The sequence below is a fragment of the Saccostrea cucullata genome, unplaced genomic scaffold, assembly GCF_032062105.1.
Source record: "Saccostrea cucullata isolate Sc308-1 unplaced genomic scaffold, CSIRO_AGI_Scuc_v1 ctg1449, whole genome shotgun sequence".
Classification (NCBI taxonomy): domain Eukaryota; kingdom Metazoa; phylum Mollusca; class Bivalvia; order Ostreida; family Ostreidae; genus Saccostrea; species Saccostrea cuccullata.
In genome coordinates, this window is record NW_026921259.1 from 105,870 (window position 1) to 120,269 (window position 14,400).

General features: G+C 31.2%; 1 protein-coding gene across 1 annotated transcript; it reads left to right on the top strand.

Moving 5' to 3' along the window:
• The first annotated feature begins 1,495 nt into the window (after positions 1-1,495).
• Positions 1,496-9,528, top strand: LOC134259584 (C->U-editing enzyme APOBEC-1-like). Its single transcript, XM_062742192.1, has 2 exons — positions 1,496-1,590; positions 8,835-9,528. The coding sequence occupies exons 1-2, from the start codon at positions 1,575-1,577 to the stop codon at positions 9,506-9,508; spliced, it is 690 nt and encodes a 229-aa protein (XP_062598176.1). The 5' UTR covers positions 1,496-1,574; the 3' UTR covers positions 9,509-9,528.
• The last annotated feature ends 4,872 nt before the right edge of the window (positions 9,529-14,400 follow it).

The following is a 14,400-nucleotide window of genomic DNA, read 5'->3' on the forward strand; positions in this document are numbered from 1 at the left end:
GGCAAGGTTAAAGTTTTTGCGGACAAACAGAGAAACAGACAGACAGAGATACAGACAGATGGACACGACAAAAACTATATACCCCCGAAACTTCGTTTACGGGGGCAAAATAATATTAGTTATATAAAGGAATCAAAATAAAATTCTGATATCTTTATTCTTTTTTATTATAGTATATATATAGTGATTAGACTACCAGATTTAAGTAATTTGTTCTGCAGCTGCTCTGAATCCTCCTTGATGCAGTAAATAATTTATTGTTTTAAGTAAAACAATTAAATATAGCAATTTGAAAATATTTTAGTAATAGCTAGTAATTAGTGGTAAACTGTAAGTAAAAACCAAGTAATATGTTATTACTTACATACACAAATTTAAGTAAATATAAATTACTAAGTAAAACTTTTTTTAGAGTGTTGTTTTCATAACACTTAATCAAACTTAAATTGATCATGTGGGTTTTAGCGCGTGATTCTTACAAAGGCAATATTTTGAAAGTCATCTGACTAATTCTATCGAAAGTTGATTAAACATTTTATCATCAATATTTAAATTAGTAATCATACATGTATATAAAACAGCGTTCATTATCATACCATCAAAGGATTGTTCGGAAAAGGTGAGTTACTATGTCATCCATACATCTGATCGTTAGGCCAATTGATGTATTTTTAGTAAAAGTGTTCATCAGAAATATAAAATAAGTATTTGAATGTAAAAAAAAGGATTGTATACATCAATGCAATCGACTTATAGGTACATCAATGAGAATTTAAGACATATATTGTGTATTTTTCAAATAAACATTTGAATTTCCGACTTTAGTGAAAAAGTGTATTTGACAAAACATAAACAGCTTTATAAATCAATATGTTTTTTTTTTATATAACAATCCTCCGGTTTAAAAAGGATTTTTGCTAATCTGAATTTTCTCTATTTTTTCTTAATTTTTTTAGGATAATGATCAGAAGTCTTTTTATATGATTTTGTTATATTTTAACATATGGTAGAGAGTCATATAGAGATACAAAATGATACAAAAACAAAAGGTTTTTGACTGTGTACAAGAGAGTAAATCACTTTCTATGGATTTTTTGCTCATATCTGTACTTTGATTGGAAACTTTTAAAAGCTAAATAATATAATTGTAGTTTGTTTAGAAATATTAATATTAATTTATACAGTCATTATCTAATTGAATATTACATCATAATTAGTAACATTTAACTTAAGAGAAAATAGTATTGCGCTATATAGTGCTTACGGAAAAAAGGTAATATCATATTTCTATGATGTTAACATTAAGTGTATATTGCGTCATACTTCATTAAGTTGTCAAGAGTTACCAGAGAGACTATTTAATATATTATCTTATCGTTTCTTCAATCTTTGTTTGCAGTTCGCCTCGTTCACATAGCTCTAAATAATTCTAGTTCTTATAATGACAAATGCAGTTTGAATAATTGATAAAAAAAAGTTTTATTGTTCCTTAGATTCACAAGAATAGAAAAGCTGACATATCGTTTGCCTTTTGACATCCAACCACACCACATAAAATATCAAAAGACTCTGCAATGGCGACAGGAGGAAGTAAGTTTTTTTTAAATGTTAAAATTCTTCTCTTCTTTCATCAATTCAAATATAGAAATTTTGAATTATATATGATATGTGATTTCACATGACATTATTCAATAATATATGACATGTGTTTCCTATGTCATTGTGTGACTTGTGTCGATCCCCTGGATGCTATTTCTAGTTCACCTGAGTCACTCAGGTGACCTATTGCTATCCGTTTTCGTCCGTCGTCGTCCCTCGTGCGTCGTGTGTTAACATTTGACATTTTTAGCTTCTTCTCTGAAACCACTGATTCAATTTCAACCAAATTTGGTATACAACATCTATGGTGAAGGGGAACAAAAATTGTGAATTTTATGCCCCCTACATGAGGCCTGAGGGGTAGGGCCAAAACCACTAAAATTAATGAAATCTTTAAAAAAAAAATTCTTTACCCATGTACATCAATTAGTCAAACTTTTGGCATGATTGTAATAAGCAATCAGTCCTCTACTTCAATTGTGAAATTCATGGCCCCAGGATCCGGGGTTCTAGTGCTAGGACGGGGCTATATATATTATATTGTTAAAATGCTTTATTTCTTTGAATATCTTCTACTCTGCTTCTGTGTATTAAATAAACTAACTAAGAACAAAGTAATGATGAGCAAGGATGCCTCTTCTAAAATTGTGAATTTTATGGCCCAAGGGTCAGGGGTTCTGGTGTTAGGGCGGGGTTCTATTGATTATATAGTGAAAATACATTAAGCCTTTGAAAATCTTCTTCTCTGCTCCTGGGTATCAAATAAAGTAAATAAGTACATAGTTATGATGAGCAAGAGTGCCTTGTTGCGACCACTATTGAAATAACGAGCACTATTCAAATAATTATATCATTATTTCAATAGTGGTTGAGAGTGCATTTCAATAGCAAACATAAGTAATAACCACCATTTAAATACGACCTCTATTGAAATAATTATTTCAATAGTGGATGAGAGTGCATTTTAATAACAAATATAGGTAATAACCACTATTGAAATACGACTACTATTGAAATAATTCTTCAATAGTGGGTGAGTTTCAATTCAATAACAAACATAGGTTGCAACCACCGTTGAAATAATGTTCACTTTTAAAATAAAGAGTTCAATATGGATTAAATCATTGATTTCAGTTGTGCATTTAACAATGAATCCAATATATATTGAAATAATTATTTCAAAAGCTGCTGACGTGGTAAAACTTTTCTTTCAATACTGGTCGTATTTCAATAGTGGTTGAAACCTATGGTTATTATATTGAAATGCACTCTCACCCACTATTTAATAATTATTTCAGTAGTACTCGTATTTCAATAATGGTTGAAACTTATGGTTATTATATTGAAATGCACTCTCATCCACAATTGAAATAATTATTTCAATAGTGGTCGTATTTCAATAGTGGTTATAACCTATGTTTGTTATTGAAATGCACTCTCAACCACTATTGTTATAATTATTTCAATAGAGGTCGTATTTCAATTGTGGTTACTAACTATGTTTGATTGAAATGCACTATCAACCACTATTGATATAATTATTTCAATAATGGTCGTTATTTCAATAGTGGTTGCAACAGTGCCTCTTCCAAATTGTGAAATTCATGGCCCAAAGGTCAAGGGGTCTAGTGCTAGGGCGGGACTATAACGATTATATGGTTAAAATGCATTATTTCTTTGAAAATCTTCTTCTCTTCTTCTGAGTATTAAACAATTTGATTAATACATAGTTAATTTGAGCAGAAATGCCTCCTCCAAAATTGAGAATTTTAAGGCCCCAGAGTCAGGGGTTCTGGTGTTAGGGTGGGTCTCTATTGATAATATAGAAAATACATAAAATCTTTAAAACTGTTCCTCTCTGTTTCTGTCTATTAAAGGTACTTGGACACAGATTTGAAGTTATTATTTTCTCTATAATATTACGACTTATATATTTTAATAGCATTTCACACAAAAATTAATTAAAAATTTTATTTCGTTTAAAAGATATTGAAATTTCAAATTTTCCGGCGGGTTTGAATGACAAATCCTTGCACTCTCACAAATTTAATTTTATTCTTAATCCTTAGGAAAAGTGGCAATCTCGTTTTGTATAAATGAAAAATATTAATACTATAATCCAGAAAATTCAGAGTAGACACGTTCGAAAGCAAAACAAACACACAATATATTGTCAGTCCGTGCAGTTGTGGTAAGCAGGCTGTAACGATTGAACGCACCCGGTGAATTCTAAATATAAACAATAACAGAACTCGAGCCCTGTTTACAAAAACTGTGTACATAACACGAGTGTGCTCGATTTGCTAAACTCTATACGCATCTCTTAGTTCGGAATGACGATACTTGTGAAGGTGTTTTGCTTTCTAACATTTCTACTCTGAATAAAATTATTTTTCTTGATAAAAGTTTTAATATTTCTCATTAAAACACATCAAAATTGCCACTTTTCCTAAGGATTAAGAATAAAGTTAAAATTTGTGAAAGTGCAAGGATGTGTCAATCAAACCCGCCAAAAAATTTAAAGTTTTAATAACTTTTAAATGAAATAAGATTTTTAATTAATTTTTGTGTGAAATGCTATTAAAATATATAATTCTTGATATTATACAGAAAAAATGAGAAAATATTAACTTCAAATCTGTGTCCAAGTACCTTTAAGTAAGTATATAGTTATGATAAACAAGGTGCATTTTCCCAAATTGTGAATTTTATGGCCACAGGGTCAGGGGTTCTGGTTTTAGGGCGGGACTCTATTGATTATGTAATGAAAGTGCATTAATTCTTTGAAAATCTTCTTCTTTGATCCTGTGTATTAAATAAACTAACTTAGTAAATATTTATAATGAGCGAGAGTGGCTCAACCAAATTTGTGAATTTCATGATGGTCCCTTTGTCAGGGGTTTTGCCATTTGGTGTTGGTCGGGGTGGGGGTGGGGGTGGTAGCTTTTTTGATATTATAGTTAACATACATTAATTCTTTGAAAAATCTTTACCTTTGCTCCTGGGTATTATGGCAATGATCCAAGTATATATATTTATGAAGTAGAAAGGTGCATCCAGCAAAATGGTTAATTTCATACCCCCTTGGTCAGGGGTATCGAGAATGGAGGGGGGATTACATAGACTGAAAATGAATGAATGCTTTGAAATCTGCTCCTTGGTATTAATCTTCCCTTTATGATGAAATAAAATTTATGATAAAATTTCAAGAATTTTGAAATATGTGGCCCCAGGGTCAGTGGCTCCTTTTAGGTGGGGTGCTCAACTTGTTATAAAGTGGAAGTGCATTTTACCCTTGTTACTCTGATCTACCTCTGGGAATAAAGTAATTAAAGCAAGCAAGCTAAGTGTATAGTTATGATAGTGATGTTGCCTCTTTTCAAATTGTGAATTTCATGGCCTTTAGTTTAAAACATGAACCAAATTAACTCAGTTGTTGGAACGTTGTTACATGATTCTCAGGTGACATTTAAGGCCCTTGAGCCTCTTGTTAAAATGTTATTATTTTCAACAAATATTTGTAAATTTTATTCATTTTGTGACCATTTAAGTAAATACTTTTTTATGAATGAAATATCTTGAATTAAGGACAGATGATACAAACAAAAAAATGGATGCCTGGATTGGTATATATTTTTTGGAATAATTTCACTGGAAATGATGAAAATAAAAAATTTCTAGAAAATAAAGAAATTGTAAACCTTCTGTGATGTTCAAAAGTATTCCCTTCTGAAACCATCCTCATTAATCTATACAACTATTTTTTACTTCAAATTCCATTTTTGTGAAAATTTGAACAAAGAATTAAAAATTACCCGGTGAAAGTTATTCATTTAACACATTTAAGCATGAGGCATCTTGTTATTTTCAAAATCTTTGGCAAAAATTTGTTTGTATCATCTGTCCTTAAGTGCTTTACCAGGAAGATATATTTGAATACCATGACACATACACATGTACATACATGCTTTGTTCAAACAAGCTCATTTTACAAGCAATGTTAAAAAACTTTAAAAAAAATTGATCTAATGTTTGTCACTATATAAAGGTACACAAAAAATTTCGAATCAATTATATTTAATGTAACACGATCCAGATCGTGAATCCAAATACTGCAATAATTCCGTCAAAAATCAGTTACAATAAATTGGAACGAAAAGCAATTTTGATCTATAAAGATCAAGATACGTGTACACTTACATACCAAAAATCAACCAATTATCTGCAAGCTTTTAGACAAAAGTGCTAAAATCTAAGTGGGACAGACTGACATACAGACAACGTAACAGACAGTCGCACGGAGGAACAGACAGATTCTGAGTAGATGGACGGCTTAAAGAAGAAACCTATAGACCCTCTGGTTTCCCCAGTAGGAGACTAAAATTGATTTAAATGTAATTCGTTGGATGAAATATTTTCACAAAGACTCCATAGTTAACATATGTACAAGAAAATGATGTCGCCAGACTAATTTAATTTTGCAATCTATCTGGTGAATAATAAACTCTTCTTTATGATTGAATAATTTCCATCTCTCTGATTGGCTGAGATCCAACTATGTTAGAAAAATATTACGTTGTATTGACCTGCATGTGACGTTTCAGGTCAATACAAGGATTGATTTCCTCTACATTGATCTAAAAATAGATTGGGAAATTCCAAATTGATACAAATTGTTTTAGAAAGCTATTTAAACGACTATGATTTTTATTTTCATGTGAACAAAACATAAGCGATTATATATTTTAGGTGAGGATGGTAAGAGGGGATGCAGGGACCCCCCCCCCCCCCCACCAACACTTTTACTGAACTACAATTTTTTTTAATTACTGAAAATACTCCTTCCTTTCAAAATCTATCCTATAAAAAAGACTAACATTATATATTTCTTTCATGGCAACTAAAATTGATTTTTTAAAAAGAAAACATTTCAACTTGATAAGACTGGTAAAGTTTATTCACATTTTGATTCTGCTTCTATCTTGTATTTGGCTAGGACTTAATAAAATGCCAGCAAGTAATGGGCTGTATCATTTTATCAGTGAATCATATAATAAAACAATAATTGCTGTTTTTTTTTCGGTCAATACAATGATTTAGCCATCTTCGAAGTACAATATTGTACTTCGAAGATGTTTTTTTTCGGTCAATACAATGATTTAGCCATCTTCGAAGTACAATATTGTACTTCGAAGATGGCTAAATCATTGTAATGACCGAAAAAAAAAACAGCAATAATTGCATGATATTCACCACCGCAAGAATCAGAGCGATCATGTGAAAAATTTATAAGGCTGACGTGTGCCTATTTTCTAAAGTAGCTAAGTGAAGTTTTTTTTCATACTTCAAAATTCACTGTAAACATACGGCATTTGCAATTGGTTCTTTAGTTTTTAGCACCTTCATCAACTTTTGCTATTTTTTTCTTAAGTGCAATGATAAATGTCTTGCACAAACACATAACGGTCAAAAGAATAACAATTAATTAAAAGATGTGCTGAATCTAATTTCCGATGATTTCATCAAAGTGTAATTTCCATCAAATGCTGTGCACGCTATATCTAACACATTTATGGTATTCTGACGTCACAATATTACAAGTTAAGGATCTAAAGATTTAAGTTTTACTACTGACTGCTTCTTCAAGAGGTCAATTTGAGCCTTAAAGAAAGTATTTTCTATAAAAGTTTCAAGTAAAGTTACTTATCTGTAAAACAATTTTAATGTGTACTTATGATTAAAATGTAGTTTAAAATTGAATAATATACCAACTTTCTTAAACGTGTGGAGCAGTGAAAAAAAATTTATCACTAAGTGATCGGCTCACCATATTAAGTATTATATACTTAAGATAATTTAGCGTCCTCAGGGTCATATGCTCCCCCACTACAGGATCCAGGACAAAGGGTAATGACTCCAAAAAGACTTTGGCAAGTCCAACAACTGGCAACTCAGCCACCTTTCCCAGCTCCGTCGGTGATACAGAATCTCAATACTTATCTAGAGAATATTAAGTAATTATAGCATATTAGTACGAACAGGTTGGGCATGTTTAACATAGAGGTGCCTTACTAAAGCGTCTTTTCGCAAGGGCATACACCATAGATTTTATCCATTTTTTGCAAATAAATAAAGGACATTTTCCTTAATTTGTAAAGCGATGCTGTTTTCTTTAAATCGAGCGTACTTTATTTTACATGAAATATTTGGTATAGGTCAAATATATTTCGACATTTGCATAATATTTACATTTGCAAATGTTTTCCTTTATATAACACGACTGAAAGGAACACGTATCTATAACTATATAAATACAGGTACGGGGTCAAGAGGTCATAGATGTGTGTATTGATAATCGTTTGATGTAATTTCTTAGTGACGTCATAAAGGGTCGACGCGCGTTCAGTGTATTACATACTTGCCGTTGAGTTTGAAAAATAATGCATTTCACACGCTAAAAGTCACAATCAGGCAAATATAAAGTATGAATAAGTCACAAATGTAAATATAAGTAATAAGTTATCATTTCAAAACATCTATAGGGCTATAAATACGGGTTGGTACGAGATTAAATTGATCATTCGGGCTTTATGGAATTTAATCTCGTGACCAACCCGTATTTATATCCCGATAGATGTTTAAAAATGATACCTTATTTCTTTATTGGATTGAAATTTTTACTGATAAAACACGAATTGTTAAAGCAGCACTTTCCAGAAAATATAAAGTATACAGAAACAATTGATAGCTTAAATTTGTAATTTCAACCAGGATATGCGATATTGAAAGTTAATGACCTACATTCCGTACACAAACTTGACATTTATCACGTACCTGTCCATCGATGGGACCGAACTTTATTTGTACAGAGTGGGTTACACTTTGTTATTTCAAGAGGTATTTAATTAAGTAATTTGATAATAAAACAGTTTAAAAAAAATAAAGTTAGTTTAAAAAGTTCCCGTTCTTCGCACGTCTATTTTCCGTTATTTTCTCATAGTAAGCCTTAACAGTGCTGCGTTTGCCGACTGGACAAAAAAATCGCAGTTTAGCTGCACTCACTTACATGTATATGGCTTTAAAAATGCCACGTGATCTGCTTCAGACATTACAAGATCCCCAAAGGCCGACATGCATATTCAGTATACACAAATTTTATATCTATAAAAAGCGAAAGTATGAAATGAAATCCTCTGAATGACGTCTTTTTTATGTTTTATAATTTGTTTTTGCAGAAGTAGATGTGTTTGAACACATATTCAGAACAGAACTCGACCACAGAGGGAGTTGGAAAAATGCTACAAGAACGATTTTAATCTACACTGTAAACAAAAGCAGTTGGACAAAAATACAAAACGTGTATTTGAAACATGCAGAGGAAACATTGATTAAGCAGCTGGAAAAAGAATATTTAATGAAGATAGAGAAAATACGAATAAATGTGGACGTTTACATCAATAATAGCCCGTGTGCAGAATGTGCCGATAGACTTCACGCTTTTCTTGAAAATTATCCGGAGGTTCAGATGTATATTTACTTCGCTAACCTTTACAACATTCGGCGAAATTCCTGCATCAAAAACATGACAACAAAAGACGAAGAACATGTATGGCGTGTATCAAACTTTAAAAGCATAAAAAATTCTATGGGTTTAGTGATGCTGTTGGATCATAATCGCTGCACATTGCAACCTTTTAACAAACAGACATGGGTCAATTTGCTTGATTTATTAAAAGATAATCGCATAGACTTTAATCAGATGTACCAGGAAATATGCGGAGATAGAAGTCGAGAAGAAGAAGACGCCTATCTAAGAGAAGACCTGGAAATCATTAAAAAAGAAGGGATTGCTATGAAAATCGGCATGTATATGATGGTTTATGCATTATTATTCCAAACGTTTTTATGAGTAGGACTGAAGACCGGCTTTTTTTTTTTCAAATTTTCAACCTCGAATTTCTGAATTACATAATAAAAATTTGAATATATATATTTTTGGAAAACAACTTTATAAATACTATGACAATCTGAATTGTCATGCAAAATAAAATGATTTTTATTTTTTAACAAAAAGGATGTGCAAAAAAGTGCACTGTGGTGTATTCTTATAATGAACATTTTTGTCAAAGACATTATATATATTAAAACGGAAACTTTATTTGATATGTATGTCATTTCGAAGTTTCAGGTATTGTCTACGGTGGCTTTCACAATAATGTGCACCCAGCAACATTGCAAACATTTCAACACGAACTTTCTAGAATTATAAAACATAATTATGCTATAATATAATTATTCTGTATATTTTCTTCTTTGTCAACATAACATATTTCAACATTCAACATCAGATATCAACATATTAATCACACATATCATCATTATTACTACATGTACCAACAAGTTAAATCTTTGACTTTCAAGTTTAGCTTGCATTAAAGAAAATTCAACCCCCGCCATGGGCTGCCATACAGGGACATCAGTGGTTCACAAGCACGTTTTTTATCATCTAAAAATCTGCAACACTCAAAACAAAAAAAGGTATTGACGTTATAGAGTTACGACTGAGACCATCTTTCTTTGCTATCTTTGAAAAAGAAATTTTATTTCGACCATGCATAAGTAAAGACACAGTTACCTCTCACTGTGTCTGTTGGGAGGAGGGGGTGGGGTGGGTCGAGTGTTGATGATGGAGTGAAATGCGAGAATGACTGGTGGAATTGTTCTGTGTTCTGTACAATTCTTCATGCAGTTTACTGTTCTTGAGTATTCACTTGCAAATCTAGCTAGTTGTAATCATATTATGTCGTTATTGCTCATTTGGTCAATAATAATCGAAACACTTAATTGCTCGAACCTTTCTAAAGTGGGTATTACTGTTATTTCTGGTTAAGCAATACATATGATATTAATGAGATTTTTGTTTATCTTTATCAATAGATATTTTGTTTTAAAAGTCGTAAAATCTGAACTAGGAAATATGATATACATGTGTATTTCTCAATGAAATTTCGCTGGGGCCGAGGTGTCATAGATTGACCAACCAGTCTTAAATCTTGGGCCGACCTGTTTATTTTCTTTATTATAAAAAAACTTCTAGGAGAAAATTCCTATCTCTCAGTGTGTGTGTGATAAAAACTATGACAGCATATTACACTGTGCTTATTTACATGTAGTTGTGAAAATTAAATCTATTACAGATGCCTTTTTGCATAAGTATAATCACGGCCGGAAAGTATATACAGATAAGTGATAGAAGTTTGTTAAAAAATCATCATAAAAATGTCAAAAAATATATAATTTAATTGCATAAAAATTTTGGAATATTAGTGAATTTATGCAATACGTCATCAGTTCTTATATTTAAAAAATCTCCCATTATTTTACATGGGTCGCTTCGACATGGAAGTATATGTATAATCTTCAAAAAAAAAAAAAAAAAAACCAAATAAAAAGAGGGAGAGAGAAAAAAAAGACGCATACTAGGCACAATACCCTTACAAAAATTTAAGAAAGTTTTGTCCTACAATTTTTTTAGAGGTATATGATGGTATATGATGTAATTGTTAACTTTAATGCTCATACACAAATCTCATAAACAAAAAAACCCTGATTTTGCAGAATGCTTAAAAAATTGGTAATTTCAGTTTTCTTTTATTGGTTTTCGATGAAATGCCTTCACACACAAAGGTGCTATCAATGAAGGGGTTTTCGACGTTTTGAATCTGGTTTTATCTGAAAATTGATGCTTTCTAAAAATGCTGCTTTTTGGATAGCACAAGAAGGAATATGGGCGACTGGAAGTAGGTGTACCACAGTCTACAATCGCAAGAAGTTTTAATGTTAATGTTATGCACAGCACCATATCTAATCTATAAGACAAAAACCATTAACAAGGATAACGAAACATATTGATATACATTAGATATACATGTACAAAAATACAAAATTATTTCATTAAAAAAAAAATCTTTGTCCACGAACGTTTTGGACAACCCTCGTACCATAGTCATCCAAATCGCCAGATTTAAAATCAGTTGAGCAGCAATAAACAAAACGATTTGTCATGATTTGTTAAAGACAATAGTACCCCGAAACTCTGCAACAGCTGACCAAAGCTCTATATTTGGAGTGGGAGAGTATTCCTATACAGTTTAGATTTTATTACACAAATTTGCTTTCATTTCTGCCTGTGGAGGACATACATACATACTTGTGAATAAACATGTACCAGATATTGATCTTTCATGACCTTTTCATGGTGTTTCAGTATGACATTTAGGTAGTATCTTTATCGATAACCACATTTTTGTATTATAAATAAATCATTTTACTGAATAATTTTTATTTTCCATGCGTTTGTAACATCATATAATAGAAAAAAAAGTCCAATGTACAAAGTCCTATTTCACTGGGGGGGGGGGTGATAGGAGCCAACGTTTTTTCATGCCAGCTTAATTCTTTCAGTACCATTTTTGACCTACAATACTACTGTAACATTTCCTTATATCAACCATGACAATTCCCTATAGTATAAGTAATATTGGGGGAAATGGGACAGGCCCACCTGCCCCCTGTTGCTACATGACTGTTAGTGGTTTTCTCTTTTGAAGTCCCAAATATTTAAACTTTTCATCGTTTAGTGATCTATTTACTACCAAAGGTTTATTGATCTATTCACTACCAAAGTTTTAAAATATAACAAATAAATATATTTTAACATCAACAATAAGAATAACTTGCATTGGAAATCTTAAATTTAAGAATATCTTGTGAACCAACAATTTTCTAGTCATCTTTTATTCGCTATTTGCCATTATTTAATCGATTTGCAACTGTTAATTTTAGCGACTGAGAAAAAAATTTCTACAAATGAAAACAAAATAAATCGTTCGCGGTCGAGGATTTTTATTAAGGATTTCCATCCCTAATGGGTCCAAATTCCTTACCCTTAAATATCCGTCAAGTAAATAATACTGTGATATTACATTAAACCATTTTATAGTAGAGAAGGATTGACCGTGAGAAAGTTTCAAAAATGTCATTAATTAAGCAGTAGTTAATTAACAAAGATTGCATTGAAGTCTATGGGGAAAAGCGTTTTTTTTCAAAATAAAAATTCATATAATTTGAATACCAATAAATCCTGAGGTGGAAAGATGCATTGAAACATGAAAAATAGAATGACAATTCAAAACAATTTTTTTACCGGCTAAATTTTTTAAATTGATTTTAAATAATTAAAAAACGGGAGAAAATAAATAACTCTTACCAAAATTCAAGGTAATAAATTAGGACACATCCCACTATACATACTAATAGTAATATATGGAAAGTATGTCTAAATAAACTAAGTTTTCAATGCCTACATATCTGTTATGTATTAAATTTCATTGAATTTGTTCCTATTAGGGATTGAATACCTTAAATGTATGTTGCAAAACTTGCAGTTGTCTTATACCCAAAATGATGATTTACAGTATTAAAGAACAAATACAGAATTTTTGTCTTTTGCTACATGCAAACGAACAATATGTTTTGTGTTTGCATCATCATGTAAAATAGAAGTTAAGAAACTACTCGTGTATGAAGCCTACAGTGTATAAAGTAAACAATATTTCCTAAAATATGCATACAAAATAGAGGAAGTAAGAGTACTATCTATCAAATTATTATTTTTGATTCCGGCTATCAAATGATCGACCTTATGAGATATTTTTATGCAAATGAAAAACATATAGTCAGGCGATGCATGATTAGCAACAGTTAATTTTTGTTCTCATGCATTAAATATATATGGAAATAACGAACACCATTCAAACTAAAAATTCCATAAAACAATACAAAATAGGAACAGAGCAAACACGAAACTAGATCCAAGTTAAAATATCAGAGATGGGATCAACTAAGTGTCATGGAGGAGTGACACTGCCCTGACGACCGGTCACACATCTATGTGCTCCTTGTCATGATCGAGAAATTACTGAAAAATCCTTTGTCAATTCAGTGTATAAATATAAATAACGGACTAACAATTAGTATGAAAAACGATAGTTACCATTTGATTCTGTCATAAATTGTACTTGCTGACAAGTCATTGTATCGATCATAGAACTTATGAAATAATGACTTTAAACGAGTCTGCTTATATTTTTTGTTTCATTTATTTGTTTGTTAATAATTTACCTCATTTTTTAAAATTGCACATACGTATCTAGAGCATGCTGTTGAATATCGAATAAACTGAGAGAATTTGTGCAAAATTTTATGCTTGAAAAGAAGAAAACATTTTCTGTGGCCTTGAACTCGACATTTAGATATATCGACGACGTATCTTCAAATTTCAATGATAATTTCCATTCTTATGTCGATACAATATATCCCACTAAGCTTGAGATAAGAGATAACACAGAGCTCAAGTCTTTCACATCTGTCTCATATATGGATATTTTATTTGAAGACATTTATAGTTATCTAACAAGCAAGGTCTATGATAAACGTGATGACTTTAACTTTTTTGTCAACTTCCCTTACTTATGCAGCAATATACCTTCACCTTCATACGTACACGGAATTTAAATTTCAGTGGATTGATATGCAAGAGCATGTTCTACGTACAAACAATTTCTAAAAGAAGGTAAATTATTGACAAACACGTTGATAAAACATGAATATCGGCAGTCACCATTTCGTAAGTTCTATGGTCGATACAATGACCTTTTCAGCAAATACAATTTGTCATTGAGTCAAATTCTGACTAATGTTTTCAATTCAAATTGTTGGTCCATTATTTATACACAGAGC